Genomic DNA, 22,280 nt, shown 5'->3' on the forward strand with positions numbered 1-22,280 from the left:
CATTATTGTAATTTTGGAGTAGCAGCTGCCCTGCTTCCACCATTGAGGGTTTCAGGACATATTCAGATGAAGTCCTACATGGCTGGCATCATGCCTATGCTAGGCTGCTGTGTGAGTCTTGAATTCCTTATCCATTTCCCTTTTTGTCTAGGTGATTTGGAGCATATTATGATAATGATCATGACAACTGCCCTCAGTAGGTTACTCAAATTAACTTAATTTCTTAATCCTCAGAAAAATGCTGTCAATAATGAAATTTTGAAAACACAAAGTATTTAAATTCATCAGAATTAGCAAAAGAAATCAATACAAATGCAAAGGTAGGACACACAGAGAGAGCAAGGTCAAGTGGTAGCCAATAAAAGCAAAAATATGGTTCCTTTCATAGTCTTCAGGAGTACTAAAGCTCAGAATGAACTGAAGTTGTTGAGTAGTGCTAAGGACAAAGCTTTTTTAAGCCAAAGGGCTAGGGAAGTATAATAGCAAATATCAAGAAAAAGGCAGTCAAAGGAGTAAGATCACTGCTTGGGAGTGAGTTGGATTTGACATTGATAACTGATATTAGAGAAGATATTTCAGTTTTTATTTTGCTTTCAAAGTAAAGAACAGCAGATCTTTGGAGAGTAAGAACTAGAATTCCAAACTCATTAATCTGTTCTTTTATTCCACTGTTGTGTTATTTTGGATGATTGAGATGAGAGGAAAGAGAAATAGTTGGGAAAGCAGAACTAATTTCTCCTTCCTCTAATGGTGATAGCCCTTCCTCTTCCTGTTCCCCTGAGAACAGCTGAGCAGCATTAGTTTTGCTCCGATCTATATAATCAAGTGAATAGGTCATCCCGAGGAAAGAAGATTTCTTTCTATATATATGTTGTTTTTTTTTTAATATTTTTAAACCCTTAACTTCTGTGTATTAGTTCTTTGGTGGAAGAGTGGTAAGGGTAGGCAATGGGGGTCAAGTGACTTGCCCAAGGTCACACAGCTAGGAAGTGTCTGAGGCCAGATTTGAACCTAGGACCTCCTGTCTCTAGGCCTGGCTCTCAATCCACTGAGCTACCCAGCTGCCCCTCTTTCTATATATATGATAGAAAAGTGCCATAAACTTAAAAAAGCATGCAGTTTATAGGAGCAAAATGACCTAGAACTAAAATCCTGGTTCAACCTGTGTGACCTTAAGCAAGTAACTTCTTAATCTTTGGACTTCATTTTCTTCAATATTAAATCAAAGAGATATTATTGATCATCTCAAAGATCCCTGTTAGTTCTGACCCATTTTTTTTTTTTTACCAGTTATCTCCAAAGTAGAGGACCCTGCCCCATTATTAAAGGCTAGGACATAATACCCTAGTCTTGGCAGGTATGATAAGGTGAAGTAATATCTTTTCCCTCCCCAAGAAAACCATTCATAATGCTCATCTCCAATGCAGCTTCAACTTCCTTCACCATGTTTGCCCAATACTCCCCAACACCTAATATCTATAGCTATCCTCCCATGCCTTTGAAAACTCCAAACTTTACTTTTGCTCCCTGAAATAAACACCTCAGGTGGGTTATAACTAAACCTTGACCTGGGCACCAACTTTAACTCTGTAGAATTTCCCCAAAAAGCTACATTCCCATTCCCAACGCCCTATCACTTCATTCCTGTGGCAAACACCCATTGGTGGGATGAATTTGTTGCTAATTTAATCAGTCATGTCCTACTGTGAACCCCAGAGCTTATAGCACACCAGGTTCTTCTGTCTGCCACTGTCTTCCCAAATTCATGTTGATTGCTTCCACAACACTATCCATCTCATCCCCTGCTACCCTTGTTCCTTTTGTCTTTAATCTCTCCCAATATCAGGGTCTTTACCACTGATTCCTGTCTGCTTATTATTTGAACAAAGAATTTGAGCTTCAGCTTCAGGATCTGTCCTTACAGTGAATAGTCTGAATTAATTTCTTTTAAGTACTGACTAATTTAATCTACTTTCTTTCCAAGGGGCTCAAAATCTTCTCCAGCATCACAATTTGAGAGCACCATTTCTATGATTCTTGGATTACAACTGTCACAGCCATACTTTACTACTGGAAAAGCATATGGTGCTTCTAAAATTGTGTTGCCCTCCAAAATATATGTGGTCAGATTTCACTGTGTTATGACATTATCTGGAGTGCCCTGCATGTCTTGGGTGGGACGGGTGGAATTCAAATATGGTCCACCTGCTACAAGCATTGACTTGGAGGATATGCTTCATTTTGCTTTCTTGCTTTCCAGATTTTATCACAAGTGTTCTTATGTAAATTGTTGGAAGCTTTTCTCAATTGCCATTGATATTGTCTATTCTATCATCCTTCTTTGAAATGTCTTATGAATGAAGCTTTATACTCAAAATCTTGACTGTCTGTGCATCCCTCTCTTCAAAAAAAATTTATTTATTTTAGACTATTTTTCCACGGTTACATGATTCATGATTTTTCCTACCTCTCTTCTCTCCCCCCTCCCGAAGCTGATAAGCAGTTCCACTGGGTTATACATGTATTGTTGTTCAAAACCTATTTTCATGTTATTCATATTTGCAAGAGTGTGATCATTTAACATCAAAACCCCAATCATATTCCCAATGAACCATGCGATCAATCATATATTTTTCTTCTGCGTTTTTGCTCCCACAGTTTTTTCTCTGGATATGGATAGTGTACTTTCTTGTAAGTTCCTCTGGATTGTATTGGATCCTTGCATTGCTGCTAGTAGAGAAGTATATTATGTTCGATTGTGCCATAGTGTATCAGTTTCTGTGGAAAAGGTTCTCCTGGTTCTGTGCATCTTTTTTTTTACAAGCAGATCATATCTACAGGCTGAAGTAGTTTCTTAGCTGCACTGGCTTCTTTGTGATGACTGTGTCTTAGAAATGATGAAAGGGGTTAATACCTTTGTTTTTTTTTTAAGTCAAGAATCTGTCTCACCAAATTCAGGCTGGAACTTCTCAAATTGTAAAATCTTTTCTTTTAACTGGATACTATGAGTTTGTATTATCCCGTCCATGATCTGAGTGCTCACAGACAGCGGTAACCAGTCATTTCTTACCTATATATTCAATTTCACTTGAGCATGTATGTTTGTGAAAAGAGTCCAGCCCATCCCATGGGCAAGAACTTCTGACTTTTCTTCATGGAAATGATTAAATACAGGGATGAAAATTCTAAATCTGTAAACCTTTGGCCTCTTGCAGCTTCTAATTAGGTAATATTTTCCAAAAGAATCTCTTCATATTCAGCTATATTTACTTTAATCCTGGTTGTCGCCTTATTTGGAACCCTCTCTCCTTATCTCTGCTTCTTGAAAACCTTGGTCTCCCTAAAGATCCATTTCAGGTGACCTGCTTCAGGAAACCTTTCTTAGTCCTTCCAGCGACAGTGTTGTCCTCCTAACGGAAAGGTTATTCATTATCTACTTTGTATTATCTTGTTCACATTTCACCCTCTTCAAAAGATATTGCCTAAATTATAGCTAGATGGCACAGTAGATAAGAGTGCCAAGCTTGGAGTGAAAAGACCCAAGTTCAAATACAGTTTGAGACACTAGCTATGTGACAGTGGAAAAGCTAATTAATGCTATTTGCCTCAATTTCCTGTTCTGTAAAATGAGCTGGAGAAGAAAATGGCAAACCACTCCTCTTTGCTAAGAAAAACTCAAAGGGGTCACTTAGCAGACACCACTAAAAACAACTAATCCAAGAAGTTAACTAAAAAGCAACTAAAAGTTACAGAAAGAATATATAAGTATTGGAATTATGAGAATGTGAGTTCAAATTCTAGTTATTTGTAGTTTTATAATCTTGTTTAAATTATTTAATCTGGCTGGCCCTCAGTTTCCTCATGTGTAAAATGAGAGCAATGTAGTCAATGAATCTCATGTTTTCTAGTTCTAAATTTGTGTTTCTTTGATTCTTATCTTCATCTTGAATGCAACATGGTGAGGTTCATGTGGATACATGATGAAACCAAATACTTTCCCTTTCCAAGGACTTCAGTTATTCTATCACTTGCCTGCATCTTTGTCCTAAGATTTCACTTCTAGGAAGAATACGAATAGACATGAATAGCGGCATTATTTGTTACCACATTAAGCGTGTAACAGTTGAATTTATGCTCAAAGGCAATCTTAGCACTTCTGGGTAGAAGTATTCACTGGATAGAGAATGTTCTCTCAAAAGCTACAAAAGAGTATTTTAATAATTGTATCCCCTGTGATTTATAGCACATACTCATCTCAATTTCTTTTTCGATCAAGAAAATAATGCCATTGGTTTAGTCAAATTAAATTGACAGGCAGGTTACATTTCCTCAAAATGCTAAGTCAAGCTCTAGAGGTATACAACTGTGCCATCCATTAATGCCAGGGGTCAGAAGGAAGGATAAAGTTCAGTAAAGACCACGAGTAAGATCTGGGCCTTTTCATTAGCACTAATGAAGAGGTACAGATTTTATGTTGGAGCAAGCATAAACAACTAGCCCAAAGAGGTTTTGACTTCAAGTAAGATTCTGCTACCTTCACGGGACTTCAATTTTTCTTCTCTTTTATCTCCTCAGTATTTTGTTACTTAAGAAATAATGGGGGGGAGAGATGGCAGGCTGTAGCTTTGTAGTTCTCATTTGTAATGCTTCCCATCACCTCCCCTAATGTACATTAACTATCACTAGTAGGTAATCTCTCTTTAAAAAGACATCTATCTGGTCTCCCTCCCCTTTTCTCTCCATCACTAGGAATACTAGAAAGCAGACAAAACATGCAGTACAACACTGTCAGGTTTTTTTAACCTTGAAGAGCCTTAGAGAACATTTAGTTCAACCCTTTTATTTCAGATTATTTCAGCAAACTCAAAATTGTGGAAGTTTCTTTCCCAAGATCACATAGTAGTGCAGACCTAGGGTTATATTTCTTTCTGATATATATGATGCTAATTCTCATATATAAAAAGTGTTTTTAAAGGGTTGAAGTAATTTGAACTATGAGACAAAAAAAGCCTCAGAGGGATAGTAATTGGAAGAATATGGCAAACTCAGTGGTTCCTAGGATGGGCTGAGGGTAGAGAAATGTAAAGTATAGTTGATGAGCAGCAGAGACATTAAGTCCCTAGGAGATGGAAAGGACAGCCAAATGACCTGATGGACCTAGCACTACTGTTAACACATCTGTGTATCTATTGAATGAGTTCCTGTTTGATGGTTCTAATGAGAAACAGCCAATACTGGAGTTATCATATACTTTTGGATGAAAAAACATGCATAAAACAAAGAAAACAGATGGATAAATGTGGTGACATGAAGGAAAAAAAGCCCTCATAATACCTAATTAGTGAGGATGAAAAATTAGAATAAAAACATTGCACACAAAGCAATGGGGGTAAAGGAAAGATGATATATATCAAAGACAGATACTTTTCTGAACATTTTCTCAGTAACATTTATCTTTTCCTTTTAGTTCTATAACCTTCAACTAGAATTTTCTAAAAGAATGAGGTTTAGGGAAGGAAATGGTAACAAACATATGATTTGGGTTTTGTTACACAAACTGTCTATTTTGAAGTTAATGTTTCATTGTTGTTATCCTGTGAGAAATGATTTCTAGTCTTTTCTTATATCTTTTTTGATTCTATTGCACTCATATGTAGAAAATATCAATGAAATAATAGAGATACAACTAGCTGGGAGGGAGAAACATTCTGTTAAAGCCACCAGAAAGGCTTGCTGGACCACAATTTAGAAACCGTTATTGTAACTTAGAAAAACCTTAAGACAACTCAAAATGAACTTTAGGGCATTCTACCTGATACTACAGGGAAAAGACTAATTTTTTTTCCCCTCTCTAAAATCAGGTTTCAAGGAAAATCTTTCTAGAGCATAAAGTTCTTTTACTGGCTTCTATAATTTTGGATAACTCATAGAAGCTAGACTTAAAAATAAAAACCAAAAAGCAAGCCCAAAGATACTCTTGCTTCTTCTATAAAACCCAATTCTCAGAAAAGGTTTAAAAAAGGATTAAAAACTAATCAGATGAAACTCTTTTTAAAAAAAAGAAAAAACTTAAAAAAACTGGACTATAGCAAAGAAATTTAGAATGTGTTAAGAAATATTAGTTTTATTTTAACCAGTTTTCACAGCTGAATATTTATTCTATAAAAACTTTACAGATTGTACAGTTTATATATAGTTCAACTACTGAACAAAAAAAGTAGGTCCCACAGATGCAAAAATACTGTACCAATCCAAGGTAAAGGCAGATTTACACACTGTACAGCTCTCCACAAGGAAGGGGAGGTGGTCAGTTCCAAGTACAAACTTCAAAACTGTACAAAAATAAGTTTTGATTTTATTTCATTCTTCATACATTCAATACGTTGCAAGCACAGCTGCCCAACTTAATAATAGGCATCTGTAGTCAGGAATCAGTAACCACTCCTGAAAGGAATGCAAAATATGTCTATTTACACAGGGCACTCTTGTACACCATACTGTATACAGTATATAGTGTATACATAAAAAGCATTACATGTCTAATATAAGGTAGTTTTTTGAAAGGAGTTTCTGTATTTAATAGTGTGCCAAAAGAATTTAACTTATTAAATAAAATATATTCTAAGTGAACCTAGAAATTACACTTTATGAACATAAAATGTTTTTTTTGTGTTTTTTTTTGGTGTAGTACATCAATTAAAACTGCAAATAGAAAAACAAAACTGTATATAAAGTAGTATTCTCACCCAGCAACAAGAAGCACTTATGTAGTTATTCTTCAAAAAGTCAGGAAAACTAATTACTTTTAAAACCCATTAAGACTAACTTATAACTTAGATATTCATACATAAGATATTCAGTGATTCACTAATACTGCAAAACAAGCTTTCTTCTAGAGACAGTGGTTTCTTCATGCTAACTGGGTAAGAATTGGACATGTCTTCAAAAAAGGGCTTACTGAGTGTAAATCCTGAGCACACATTCAATTGTTCATCACTTGACTTCTCATTAGAGGGGTATAAACTAAAGCCTAAGACTCATTTTTGATTTAGAAATTCCATCCTCTGAGGTATTTGCACCTTCTTGGAGACAAACTCAGCCAGCATCTCTGATCTTACTGACAGTGAGGGGAGGGGCTGGCTCATACCCGTTTTGACTCTGTATTCTAGGAGAAAAAAAATGAGGAAAACAAACATTATTCTAGACTTTCCTGCCACCCAGAAAACAACAAACACCATTCAATCCTTTTCTTTTTTTTTTTTTTATACAGTACTAGCCAAAGTTAACAAAAATGAAAGATTCAAAGAACTGTCTGGTGCTCAACATTATAACTTTTCAGTTTGTGTGTGTACATTTATTTTGTATAAAATAATTATATTGGGAAAAAGGCGCTTTTGTTTGCCCTTTTTTCTTTTAAAGGATACAGTACTTTAAGATACTCCTTGATGGTAAAAAGCTTGAACTTTTCCAGTCTTATTTTCAAGCTTTTTTTTTTTTAAGCTATAAGTAAACTTGTTTCTGGATTTTAAATGAATTACGGCATCTCTGAGCCACTGATGTCCTACTAAACACAATTCCAGTGTCATTTTTGTCAATCAAAATTCATCAATTTTCCTCTGCAAGTATTTCAACATGGAGTCCATTCCTTGGGCAGAGCCCCAGATTTTCTTCAAAATGTCACATTCCTTTTCATTTGCTTGTTCTAAATCCACCTTCATGATACTGCGCACTAGAGCTTTCGATTCTTCAAGTACCTAGGTCAAAAATAACATTCATTTGGTAATGGGCAACAAATGCATTATTTCTTAATTCCCTGAACTGACATGGGCAAAATAGTAAGTTACATAAAGAAGGATCATCAGTTTCAGAAAGGTACCTAGGAAAATACTTGAGAATGCATGCAAATGATAGCAAATAAAATATTTCATATTTTCATATTATAAGAATGGTAAATAATATCAATTTCAAAATGGCTTTAAAATAATAAAAAAAACAGTCTTAAGTTCTCTTATATTACCACTCTAACATGATATTAAATGAAAACAATTCTCAAGTATATTGCTGTGGTTGTCTTGGACTGGTATGAAACACTTTACATTCTGAACACCTGTAATGCTACTTACTGAATAAATGTCTTAAAAGTAAAATCCCGTTATTCTCAGACCACATATTTTCTACTAAACAATCCAACTGGTGAAAAGTCCCAAGTATTCATCTGTTGCCTAAGAGTGTCTCTTGAATCAAAACACTCATGGTCTTCAGAAATAGATGGATTCTCATGTATCTTAGGAAGGAGCACTGAGAATTCATGTTTTTTTTTTCAATGATTATATGATACAAACGTCTTAAGATTTAAGGAAGAATTTTTTAATTGTGTTTTTTGGCTATAGTACTCATTTTACTATTAGAAGAATGAATGTTATTTAGGATAACTCAAAATTTTATAAGCGGGTAAATTGTAAGAAACAAGAAAAAATAAAATTTGTGCAACATTCTCTTATTTGAAGATGGTTTGGGGCAATCTCATTTTGGGAAAATAATTTTAAAATAGTGGCTGGGACAATAATTTATGGAAAGGTGTCACTTTGGAATACTTGATCCAAATAGCAGATTGGTAATAAGAAAGACTGGATTATTACTATAGATTCTTATTATATTCACCTTATGCTAATATTATTTATTAAAATATTAATTATATGATAGGTGATTATTCACTCTATACCTTGGATTTTTAAATCTAGAAAATGAACATTTTTATCCTAAAAACAGAAATATGTTCATGAGGATTCAATAAAAAATATTTTTACTGCTCCTCTGCTATAATTTCCATTTTCATGCCAAATTCTAAAGGTCTTATTTCCTTCTCAAATGAAGGGCAAACATAAAATATACTGAAATTTGGATAAAAATTCAGATTAGAACTACTAGAAGGGGTGTTAGCTTCTGGTTATGGTTTCTATCATAGTTTTCAATGTTTCATGTTAATGTTGTTTTCCATTCCTACTTTTAAGTCACTTCAATATGGACACTACTTCTAAAACCCTTCTAAAAATTAGCAGATTGTCTTTGAGCATTGATATGACTATAAAATAAGTCATTCTATAGCCAATCTGGCCACAAGCCTCTTGGAACTTTGCCAAATCGGGCTTTGGACAACAGACAAGCAGTTAACTAGCCCTGTTCTCTGTCAGCACCACTCTGGACCACCAGGGTCATAATAATAAGACATCACTCAGGATGGAGCTGTAGTGGAAAAGTGCTGTATATAAAGAAGTAAAAATAATGGTATAGCCATTTGAAGTACTTTTTTCTTTTCTTCAGCAAAGCTATAAATACTGGTATTGTTTTCAAGTTTCTGAAATAGGGTTTTGAGCTCTCTGAGGACGTGTCATAAATCCTAAGATTAAAATATTATATGTAAGAAAACAAACTTACAACTGAATTACATGTGACAAGTTCCTTAATTCGAACCATTACTTCCTGTGTGAATGTCCCAGGCCAAAACACTTGGGAGACCAGTCCTTTGGCACAAGCCTCCTGCGCAGTCAACTTCCTTCCACTGAATAACATTTCATTTGCCTAAGGGAAAGAAAAGTTATTTCTGATATGAAATGAAATGGAGGATTGGGTGAGAGTGTTTCAAACTAAGAAATACACCTCTCAGAAAAACCAAACCAAAGATGAATTTTTTAAAAATGCCTGTCCTTCATATAGATCCTTGAGGTGACATTTCCTAGCACCTGATCCAAAATAGTCACTACTAGTATTATGCAACTAAGTACAAAACTAAATAAATTTTAAGACAATAAAGAACAAGCAGTTGAAAAATACTAAATACAAGACAAAAAAATTTCCTTCAGATTGGAAAGAACACTTTTAACTAGGCAATGCTTCAAAAGATAATTTGCTATATATTTGAAAACCTGGCACATTTCACTCAGATTAAATATTTAATAAAAAGTCTGACTATATTTTTTGAACTAAAAAAAACCTGCTACTCCTCTAATTATATATAGCTCAGAGGATATCCTCCCTTGATGTTAACACCTGTTAAAAGTGTGAGGTATGATGTTCTTATTCTCAATGAACTGATCACAACTTCTATATTCTAGAGTAATATAAAAAAGGAAAATATCATACTCTTGGGTTAAAAAAAACTCTTTCTGAATCATTTAAATGAACCAAAGTACAAAGCATCAATTTAATTACCTGTCTTTATAAAATCAAGTCCCTTTGTTGAACAGATTTTCCAAATTGGTTGACATAAGGGAACAACTCAATAAACGAAACCACTTAGCTAAATGAACAAAAAGATCATGGAATAAAACCCTTTAACACAAGGTAATAATAAAATGCTACTTAAGAGAAACCAAAGTTGATTTATTCTATACACAGTAGGTTTTTGTTCTATGGATAGCAGTGTGTAGTGTGTCTTTTTGTGAACTAAACTTTTTTAAAATAACATTCCAATATAATGTTTCCTCCAAAATCTTAGGTATTTTAGGTTATTTAAAAACATGATAGTAAGAAGGGATCAACAGGCTTTGCCAGATTGTCAAAAGTGCCTATAATAGCAAGAACGGTTAAGAATCAGTAGTTGAAAATTTACAAAACACATGATATCAAGACCATAAGTGTGTAAATTCCATATGAAAGGGATCTTCTGCTTTTAAGAAAGGGTAGGTGCCAAGTGTTTTCTTTAATCAATAATTACAATGCTTGGTCAATAACGATGTATTAAGAGTTAGAAATGAACATTTTTGCCTATAACTAAAATATTTTCTTCAAGTTGACTGAAAAATTGTAAAATAATTAATAACCTCATTTTTCCACATAGCTTTTAAATTGTAAAAAAAAAAATGATGGGCTTGTGGATAACTTGGAAGGAGACTGTAAGTAAATCATGGTAAATTTTAGGTTTTTAATACCAAAATGGCAATGCTACCATTAACATATTGTTGTATCAAATTTTATGATTTGGTCTGGAATCATACAATTGGTATCTAATACATTTGCACTTCAGCAGTGAAGATATTTTAGTTGTTACAATAATTAGTGACTTGTCTGAGAAAAGTAGACAGCTTACTTAACCTATTCATGGGGCAGCTAGGTGACACAGTAGATAAGAGTGCCTAGTCTGGAGACAGGAGGTCTTGGGTTCAATTTTTTTTTTTTAAACCCTTAACTTCTGTGTATTGACTTATAGGTGGAAGAGTGGTAAGGGTGGGCAATCGGGGTCAAGTGACTTGCCCAGGGTCACACAACTGGGAAGTGTCTGAGGCCGAATTTGAACCTAGGACCTCCCGTCTCTAGGTCTGACTCTCAATCCACTGAGCTACCCAAGCTGCCCCTTTGGGTTCAAATTTAACATCGGATACTTCCTTAATTTTGTGATGCCAAGCAAGTCACTTAACTCCAATTGACTAGCCCTTACTGTTTTTCTACCTTGGAACCTATACTTAATATTGATTCTAAGATGGAAGTGAAGGCTTAAAAACAACAACAAAACACACACACACACACATATAGATGTCATAAAGCAGGAAAGGTAGATAATATAAAAATTCATTCCTTAACACCGTTCACACAACATCAGCTTAGTTTAGACTCCAACCACATATTTACCTAGAATACTGTAAAAGCCTCTTCCATTGATTTTCCTTGCTTCAATCTCTTTCATTCTTTAATGTATTCTCTGCAGAACTGCTATAGTCATTTTCCTAAATGGACCATGCTAACTATCTGACAGACCAAGTGGTTCACTATACATCTAGGAACAAATGTAAACTCTTTTATTGAACATTTAATGTTGTTCAAAACCTGGAAGCAACCAATTTTTTTTTTGGATATCACATTATTTCCCTCTATCTGCTCTATGATCTAATCAAATTGGCTGTTCTTGCTATGCTTCAAACACAATTCACTTTTCATCTGATTGGCCTGAAGCCTCTTCAATTCCACCTTTGAGAAACTCAATTTTCCTTCAAGACTCAGCTTTAGTTCTACTTTCTACAGGAGGCCTTTCCCAATTCCCCAAGTCAGTGATGGCAAAACCTATGACACATGGTCAAGAAGTATAGGGCTGGGGGCAGCTGGGTAGCTCAGTGGATTGAGAGTCAGGCCTAGAGACGGGAGGTCCTAGGTTCAAACCTGGCCTCAGCCACTTCCCAGCTGTGTGACCCTGGGCAAGTCACTTGACCCCCATTGCCTACCCTTACCACTCTTCCACCTATAAGTCAATACACAGAAGTTAAGGGTTTAAAAAAAAAAAAAGAAGTACAGGGCTGCATGCCAAGGATGAAACATTTGCTGTAGTGTAGTGTAGACACTCTGTGCACGATAGATGACAATTCTACCTATATTAATTTACCTATTTGGGTTTATTAAATATGGTTATATATTACAATTATACATTTTTGTTATTTAAACTATAAATATCATGAAATTATGGTTTTTTTCTTGAAGTGACACATCATCCGAGTTATGCTCAGTTTTTTGGCGAATTTTGACACACCAAGATCAAAACGTTTCCCATCACTGTCCTAAGTTGCTACTGCTGTTTCCCTCTATCACTTAGCACATGTTATCTCTTCCAGGTAAAGTGTAGGCTTCTGTAGGAATGGGATGATTTTGTTCTCATCACCATCCACTTAGTGAAAAGCATGGTGCCCGAGCACCTGGCACACAGCAAGTCCCTAACCTGACTGACAGTAATGACAGATGCGAGTCTGCATACATCATAGGGTTTCTGAACTTATGGAGGAGAGTATTCCTTTTCAAGAGTGCAGCTTTCACTGCATCTGTTCCTGTAAGGTATTTATTCATGTTCTCCCATGAGCTTTGAAGACAATCTAGCCAATGAGCTAGAGGCCCTCCTCTAATCCTATTTTCTGTGAACACAGGCACACTCTTTTATTGTGATTCATAGATAGTGCATTTTATTTTACAAATGTAAAGTTTGTGGCAAACCTACATGGGCCATTTTCCCCAACAGCATGTGCTCATATCATGTCTCTGTCATATTTTGGTAATTTTTGCATTATTTAAAAACTCTTTCATTACCATTATTATGTTATTACATCACTTTTGGTGATAAGTGATCAATGATCTCTGAAGTTATGATTCTAATTGTTTTGGGGTGCCACAAACAGTATCCACAAGATTGAGAACTTTATTGATAAATGCCTGTGTTCAGACTGCTCCCTTGACCAGCCATCCCACCTGCTCTCTCCCCTCTCCTTGGACTTTACTACTTTCAGAGCCACAACAATAAATGTTGTCAAAGGAGAGGCAGGGTTTCAGAGAGTAGACTCATTTTGAAACAAGTTTTACACTGGGTAAAATGCTATCACACAGTATTGCATATTATAGAGAAATATTTTGTGAAGGGAAGAGTCAATTGATGCGGCAAATTTCATTGTTGTCTTAATTTAAGAAACTGCCCCAGCTACCCCAACCTTCAGCAACCACCACCCTGCTGCTCAGTCAGCAGCCATCGACATCAAGACCCTCCACCGACAAAAATTTTACAACTTGCCAAAAGCTCAGATGATGGTTAGATTTTTTTAGCAATAAGCATTTGAAAATTATGGTATGTGCATCACTGTTTTAGATATAATATGCTGTACATTTAAGACTACAGTATAGTATAAACATAACTTTTATATGCATTGAGAAACAAAAAATTAGTAACTCCCTTTATCTGTGGTTGTTTGGAACTCAACCCAAGACATCTCTCTGATATGCCTCTTACTAGTGTTGCTTTTGGGTGCCAGTTTATGTACAGCCTGCTCTTCCTATATGAGCAACCTACCTCCTACATAGAATATAATTTCTTATTTACTATAATGCTTTTTTACATGAAGGCCATCATTGAAAATATGCTACAACTTACCTGTATTCTACTGTGGGTGTCTATTGCCCTAAGGGTCACCAAAGACTCTTGATTTTAGAGATACTGTAGTCATCTAAGACTTTCGACCATAAATCAAAAACCTCCAGGGGTAAACTGGGGTAAAACTGGAATTACTGAAACATGGTACAGCATTCCAAATGCAACCTACCCCATTATCTCCATCATAGTAAAGTCTTATTTTTCATCTGTAATGTAAATATGTAGATATTTACATCTATTTTGTTGACTGCATATATTGTCAAGACAGTCTCTTTTGAGGCATCCTGTATTTCATTCATCTGCAAATGGGTTGCATATGGAGGAGGAGACATGGGGGATGCTCACCCCATTTAGAAATTCTTCTTCCATTTAGTCCTAGCCCAGGGATGGGCAACCTTTTGAGCTTGGAGTGTCAAAATTCGCCAAAAAACTGAGCATAACTCGGGTGGTGTGAAAAACCCCATAATTTCATGATATTTATAGTTTAAATAACAAAAATGTATCATTGTAATATATAACTGTGTTTAATAAACCAAAATAGGTAAATTAATACAGGCAGAATTGTCATCTATAGTGCACAGTGTCTACCTGCACTATAGCAAATGTTTCATCCTCGGCATGTAGCCCCACGCTTCTCTGTATGTGGCCGCATGCCATTAAAAAATGGCTACGTGTTGTCAGTGTTGACACACGTGTTATAGGTTTGCCATTACTGACTTAGCCCAAGATACCTTGCAAAAGAGTGATGAGCAGCAAAGGTGTTCACACATCTGGTTTTATAGCTTCTTTGAAAGCCTTGCCTTTAAGGAGACATTTTTATAAGCATTCTGAAATATATCTAATAGCTCCTTTCTATCTTCTTTTATTGGATTTTCTTCTAGGTTGACACCTGGAAACTGTGTCCTGGGCCCTCTTTTCTCCCTTTATACTATTTTATTTAGTGATGTCATTAGTTCCCATGGTGTCTTATCCCCCTGTATGTAGTTAACTTTTACAAGTTATGTGGCCAGCCCTAACCTCCGTCCCAAATTACAGGCTCAAACTTATAAATGCCTATTAGATATATCAAAATGAATGTCCCATACACACCTTAAACTCTTAAATCTAAAACTGAAATCATTCTCTCCTCCCTTCCCCCCTCCAACTCTTTTATCTTCCTAATTTCCTTAATTCTTTGGAGAGTATCAACATCATCATGGTTGCCTAAGTTTACAACTTAGATATTAGGCATGTCTCCTCATTCTCTTCCAAACCACTTCCAATCACTGATCAAGTCTTGTTGTACCATCTCTCATTTAGGTTTCTCTTCTTTCCTCTGACATTGTGAGTACCCTGGTGTGAGAATTCACTCCCTCATATCTGGTCTATAGCAATAGCTTTCTTGCTGGCTCCCCCATCTGAAGTCTCCTTCCACTCCAGTTCATGTCTCTCTTAACTGCCAAACTGATCTCCTAAAACAGAGGTCTGACAATCTCACCACCCTATTCAATAAACTGGTGGATCCCTATCAATTCTCAGATCAAATATAAAATCCTGTATGGCTTTTAAACCCTAAATAACCCAGACACTTCCTGCATTTCCAGACCAACCCTTCCAGGCACTATGGGAACTAGCAGACACTGACTGTGTTGCTGTTCCTAAGTTTTAACACTCCAACTTCTAACCATGAGTGTTTGCACTACCCCACCCCCCCCATGCCAAGTGTTTTGGCTTCCTTCAAGATCCAGCTAAAGTCTCACCTTGTGGAAGAGGTCTTTCTCAGCCCTCTTTAATTTTAGTGCTTCCCTTCTGAGATTACTCTTTAATTTATTCTGTATGATTCTGTATTACTTATCATCTGTCCCCGAATCCCACTCCTACTCCTATTTAGACTGTGAGTTCCTTAAGGGTAGGTAACATCTTTGCTTTCACTGTATCACTTTGTGCTTGGAACCCTATTATTATTGTTGCCAAGTTGTGCCCTACTCTTGATGACTCATTTGGGATCTTCTGGGTAAAAATATGAGTGATTTGCCATTCCTTCTCCAGCTCAATTTTACAAATGAGGAAACTGAGGCCTTGCCTAGGCTCACACAGCTAGGAAGTGTTTGAGGCCAGATTAGAACCCAGAAAGATGAATCTTGATGACTCTAGGCCCAGTGCTCTATCTACTAAGCCTCAGTACATAGTAAGTGTTTAATACATACTGGCAGTCTGAATCATCAAATCTTGAAAAATTTTAATATGACTGATTCCATGGAGCAAGTGTCTTTTAAGGCTAGTCTGCTAAGTTTTATAATTAAAAAAAAAAAAAAAAGAAGTCATCTCTGCTTTTATCAAATAATTAAAAAGATATTATGAAAATGTTTTCAGCATAAAAAAACTGTAAATGATGTATTGTAGAAGTTAACAAAGAATCTATGGGTTTGTGTGTATATCCTTCTTATGGAATTTTCTTTCCTTCTTGAAATGGGAAACTAGGTATCTGGGTCAGTAGTTTTTGATGTTTTCTTAACTTTATTTTGAACCCTACTTGGATTTTCCCTTTCTTATTGGTCTCTAATTCCTACCTGAAACATCTTGAGAAATGATTCTTCCAATGTTACCAATATTGTGCTACCTTCCACACAGATTTTTGGTGTGTACCTGATTGGGCCCAGGTTCTCTTTACAACTTTTTCCTAATGGCAATACAAGTTCTTAAAAAAAATATCAGGTGGGGGCAGCTGGGCAGCTCAGTGGATTGAGAGTCAGGCCTAGAGACGGGAGGTCCTAGGTTCAAATCTGGCCTCAGACACTTCCCAGCTGTGTGACCCTGGGCAAGTCACTTGACCCCCATTGCCTACCCTTACCACTCTTCTGCCTTGGAGCCAATACACAGTACTGACTCCAAGACGGAAGGTAAGGGTTTTAAAAAAAAAAAAAAAAAAAAAAAAAATATCAGGGACTTGGATGTTAGGAGACCAAATGAATGATGAAATGTTATAGAAATGAACATTTATTTTAACTTTTATCTTATTAATTATTGTTTCACTGCCATTCACTGATGAATGCTTCTGAAATAATATGGCTCATCTGGGCCTCAAACCAGGATTTGTTTTTGTCTCTATTGATTTTCAGTTTTATTAGGCAATACTACTTACGTCTTCTGTCCTACTTCTCCCACCTATTTTTTCAAATTAGCCAGTTAACTGGGATGATTTATATGCTCTTTTGGCCTACTGATTGTCAAAACTACTTTAAACATTCTTAAGTTCTGTAGAAAAAGTGCTATCAGAGGTCAATACTTCAGGTTGATTTGAATGGGTCAGTCTGAAGTGGCTATGAATTCCCTCCTCCCTTTTACACAAATAAATGTTAATCTTTTGTTTTTGCATCAAACATATTTCTCCTGTGTCCCTTCTCAGTCAAAACTTTAAATAAAAAAAAATAGGGGAGAGGAATCTCAGGAGCTGTTATAATCCAAGCTGTAATTAGACAAAGATGTATTTATATACATTAGACTGTGATATTGCTTCAGCATTCACAATTTCACATCTGTTTTTGTGTGACTTTTTTTCCCCAAAGTATCTTTTTTAAAGGGCTTTCCTGGAAGAATGTTTTTATTATTTAAAGACCCTAAATAGCCTATAGGAATTTAGGTTCTCCTTTATTTTTTAAACCTGAGACATTTGTAACAACTTATTATTCACCTGCCATGTACAAATATACAATCAGAGCACCTAGAGGTAAGTTAACATTTATGACAATATTTAAAACTCATATGATTGTATCAGTTGCCCACTGTAAAGAAAAAAATATTTTTTACTGAGAATTTAACATTGAACATACAAAGAAAAGGGGGCAGAGCTGGGTGGTTCAGTGGATTGAGAGTCAGGCCTAGAGATGAGAGGTCCTAGGTTCAAATCCGGCCTTAGACACTTCCCAGCTGTGGGACCCTGGGCAAGTCACTTGACCCCCATTGCCCACCCTTACCACTCTTCCAACTATGAGCCAATACACAGAAGTTAAGGGTTTAAAAAAAAAAAGTATTACTTAACTTGAAGTGGTGGTTTAAAAAACCCTTCACTGCTAATATCCCCCTTTTAACTACTTCTGCTCTCTTTTGAGTAGTTTTTGTTTTATTGACATTTCCCCCCTATTTTCATTGTTCCAGAAACAAGTCAAGTAAGACATATAAAAACATTCAGTATGTCTGAAAACAAATTCTATTCACTCTACCTCTTTTGGGTCTTCATCTTATGGTTAAGAGGTAGCAATGTATTGGATCCTTTGTCTTTCAAATTCACAATTAGTAACTACATTGATAGGAATTCTCAAATCTGACTTTTACTAGTTAGTCTGAAGCCCTGATAAAGGAAAATGAGGAGAGATGCCAACAGTATTGCTATACTCAAGAGGCAGTATGGCTAAATGGCACTTCAAATTCAACAAGACAAATAGAATTTACTATATCTTCCCATGATCCATTCCTTCTCCAATGTCCTTATTCATGAAGAAGGAATCAGAACCATTTAAGTCATTAAAGTTAGTAGAACTGAAGTCATTCTTGGCTGTTCTCTTTTCTGCACTCAAAACACCTCTCTCATAAACTGTCCCCTCTCCACTCACATGGCAACTACCTTGTCCAAGCTGCTCGCACCTCTTTGACGGAGCAAATGCAATAGTTTTTACTGATTGAGCTCCTTGCTTTCAACCTCTCTGCTGTGCTCAAGAAGCTTTGGTGGCTCCCTATTACCTCCAGGACTGGCTAATGACTGACTGATCTCAGCCTAAATTTCCAGAATTTCACATTACTTCTCATCATACACTTGAAGTTAGTGGTCAAACCTATTTACTTTTTGTTTCTTCATTTTTGTACCCACCTCATATTCCCCATATCTGAATATACTCCCTTACTTCTTTTTGTTAGATTCTCTGATATTCCCCTCATATACCACCTCCTCTAGGAAGGTGAGCTCTAATTGCTAATCCCTATAATCAATCAATAAACATTTATTATATGTCTACTATGTGCCAAAGTATAATGTATATACTGGGAATACAAAAAGAGGAAAAAGACAACCCTTTCCGCAAGGAGCATACATTCTAATAGAGGAGACAACATGCAAACCAATGCACAAAAAGCAAGCTATATACAGGATTAGAAGTAAATAATGAACAGAGAAAAGTCATGAAATTAAGAGAGTTTGGACTAGATTTCTGGTAGAAGTTAGAATTTTAGTTGGGGACTTAAAGGAAGCCAAGAAGATGGGTAGTCATAGCAGAGGAGGGAGAGTGTTACAGGTATTGTGGACTTTAAATACTTTGGCAAAGAATATACAGAATAAAATAAAACTTTTTCTGGAAGAATCAGTTACCATTAATGTTTTATCTTTTGCTATAATACAGTGAGTATATTACAAATTAAAAGAATAAATATCTTCAAAGTAGAGAGACATTATAATTTGTATTTGTTCTATATCCTCCCTTGGGGTATTCTATTTATGCTGTTACTTCTTGCCAATTTGTCCACACTTCTAATATCTATTAGATCTGTTGTTCACCAGTGGTTTCCCTCTATTTTGTTGTTTCCTTTCCCCACCCTGACTATTCTCAAGTTTTTATATGAGCTAGACAAGATTAAAAACTCTTATAGTCAATGAAACTACTTTTCTTCTTTTGGCTGAACTGAGCGATCACATCATCTTGTCTGTAATTAAATAAATTCCTTATTTTTTTTTACTTTTTGTATGTCTTGGTTGGGAGGATTTCATTTACTTTTAAGTTCATAACTATTCTAGATGGTTGCAAGTGCTGGAAAACTGATTACTGTGTTATTCAATTACTGTGTTAGGCAACAATGGCCACTTTTGGATTCTAAACCTTATTTTCCACTTACAAGGCAAATTAACACAGCTTAAAACATTCATTTATATAAATGGGAAACTTTTAGAAGTTGTGGTTCTTCATAATATTTATTATAATTTCAAGTTTAATTGAAATTTGTTGAAAATTTCATAATTTTAAGATAAGAGATGAAACCACAAATCAAACCTGAAAGCTGTTGGTAAATGTTTTAAATAGGATTAAAATCATAAACTTTTTCAATTGTGGCGAATATGAGAAGGTGACTTAAGAAATATGTTCTACTGGAAATAGTCTTAATTGTGTCTATTCAAAAATACTCCAGAGCAAGAATTTTTATCTCCAGTGAGCAAACTCCTAAAAGTATCACATCTAAGCTAATTTAAAAAATATCTACTAGTATTTTTTCAGTAGTTCAGCTTATGTAAAACTTGGATCATGGAGTTCTACCATAGGTAGTTAACACCAGAAAGGAACAAGTAAAATGATGGATTCAAGTTAATAAATATTATCTAGTGAGGGAAAAGAGTAACTGACAAAACCCTTATCAACTGTCAGAAATTCTGCAGTAAGGTTTTGCAGGGCTGACATGCACCCTATTTGCACTACACTGACTAATTATTTCCCCTCTATCTGTCACTACCCTTTTGGATGGCTGGAATATAACCAATTGAGTTTCGTCACATGTAAAAAGAAGATAAAATAAACAATAGTTTATATTTTCTTATCTGATCATCAACATCAGCATGTTGATGATCAGATAAGAATAGAGAAAAAATGAAGGGACAGAACTATTATGTGATACTGTAGGACTTGTTTAGAGGGAAATTATATGTCCAAACACCCAAGAAGACACTAAAAAAAATTTGATTACTGTAGCCCACAGTAGTGATAGTGTTCCCCAGAATGCAAGGGCTCTGGGGAAGCCATTTGCTTAGAAGCAGTAAGACACGTAGCATTTCCCCTTAGTTTGAACCCAACCTATTCTTCTCTCTGAATTATCAGATGTTCTGCCAAAAAACCACTAGGGCAAGAACTTCATCAGGAGCCTTGCTAGGGAGTCACACACTGAACTACCAAATCCAGCTGAGCAATCATACACTGACATATTAAATGATTGCATACAGAAAACTTTTCACTTTAATCACTTAAGTCACCTATGTTTCATTGTCCTTATCCTGGGAATTGTTACCTATCATTGTTTCTATATGAAGATTATCTAATTCTTTTACCTATGACATTTACCCTTTAAATTGCAGACTCCCAACTCAGTAAACTTTACCTCTGCTCTGAGAGACTGTCTGTGTAGTCCTTTGATGGGATGCGTAGTCTTCCTGTAAACCCAGCCACCTATGCTTCTTACCCCGACTTGATGACCCACGGAACTCAACACCTCCCGAAGCATCTTGCTTAGAAAATTCCAGGTAAACAATGTTTGCGAGCATCTGTCTTTTGAGCTATTCTTTGACCAATGATGCCACTAAGTTGGAAATAAGGGACTCTAAATATATTTATGGATGTTCTGTAATTCTGGAGTCCTTAAAGGCATAAGATTCATTTTTTAATTGCCAAACAAATGTCCCACTGACAAATTAGCTTAAGATATATATATTTATAGGATATTAATTTAAAATGCCAACTTAAGTGATGTGTTTTGCTTTTTTAAAGCATCACAATAGGTGGAAGACAGCATAAAAGGAACTAACTGGTTAAGAAAACAGAAGTTTTACTTCTGGGAAAGGTAGTTTATCTCTCAGTGCCCCAGGCAACTATTTTTTTTTAAATTTTTACAATATAAGATGTTTTTTTATATTTACGATATAAAAAGCTGCAGAAGAATTACCAATCTGCATCTGTACATGGAAAATCTTCATGGAGAGTTCCCAAAGTCATTGAAATTAGAGGTTTAAAATAGAAAAACAACATGGCAAATGGCAGGGATCAATTTAAGGTTAAAAATGGTGTACCACTTACTTTAACACTAAGGCCACTTTCCTTCTCTTCCACTACAGTTTAGCTAAATGAACAATTTCCCCAAGAAACTTTAAGATTATAGGAAATGTGTTATCTTTCAGTCTATTCCAGTCGTTCTGACTCTGAGACCCCCTTTAGGGTCTTCTTGCCAAAGATACTGAAATGGATTACCATTTCCTTCTCTAGCTCATTTATTTATTTATTTATTTAATTTTAGGGGGCCCTTGCCTTCTGTCTTAGAACCAATACCAGAAGAGCATAAGGGCTAGGCAATGGGGGTTAAGTGACTTAGTGCCCGGGATCACACAGCTAGGAAGTGTCTGAGGCCATATTTGAACCTAGGAACTCCCATCCCTAGGCCTGGCTCTAATCCACTGAGCCACCCAGCTGGACCCTAGATCATTTTATAAATAAGGGAACTGATTAAGTACTTGTCTAGGGTCACACAATTAGTAAGTAACTGAGGCCATATTTGAATTTCAGGAAGAGAAAGTCTTTCCAACTCCAGGTCCAGAACCCTATTCATTGAGCCACCTAAATGTCCATAGAAAAACTACATAGTACCATTTAATTAGTTGACATATACA

General features: G+C 35.7%; 1 protein-coding gene across 1 annotated transcript in view; it reads right to left on the reverse strand.

Annotated features, from left to right (window-relative positions):
- Positions 1-6,097: 6,097 nt before the first annotated feature.
- CDYL (chromodomain Y like) overlaps positions 6,098-22,280 on the reverse strand; it is an 89,532-nt gene continuing 73,349 nt past the window's right edge. Inside the window, exons 6-7 of the mRNA XM_044667960.1 lie at positions 9,436-9,579; positions 6,098-7,754 (exon numbers count right to left, since the gene is read on the reverse strand). Of these exons, the coding sequence (XP_044523895.1) occupies positions 7,596-7,754; positions 9,436-9,579 (303 nt within the window). The 3' untranslated portion in view covers positions 6,098-7,595. The remainder of the gene's footprint in view (positions 7,755-9,435; positions 9,580-22,280) is intronic.

This window comes from Gracilinanus agilis, chromosome 1 (genome assembly GCF_016433145.1).
Source record: "Gracilinanus agilis isolate LMUSP501 chromosome 1, AgileGrace, whole genome shotgun sequence".
Classification (NCBI taxonomy): Eukaryota; Metazoa; Chordata; class Mammalia; order Didelphimorphia; family Didelphidae; genus Gracilinanus; species Gracilinanus agilis.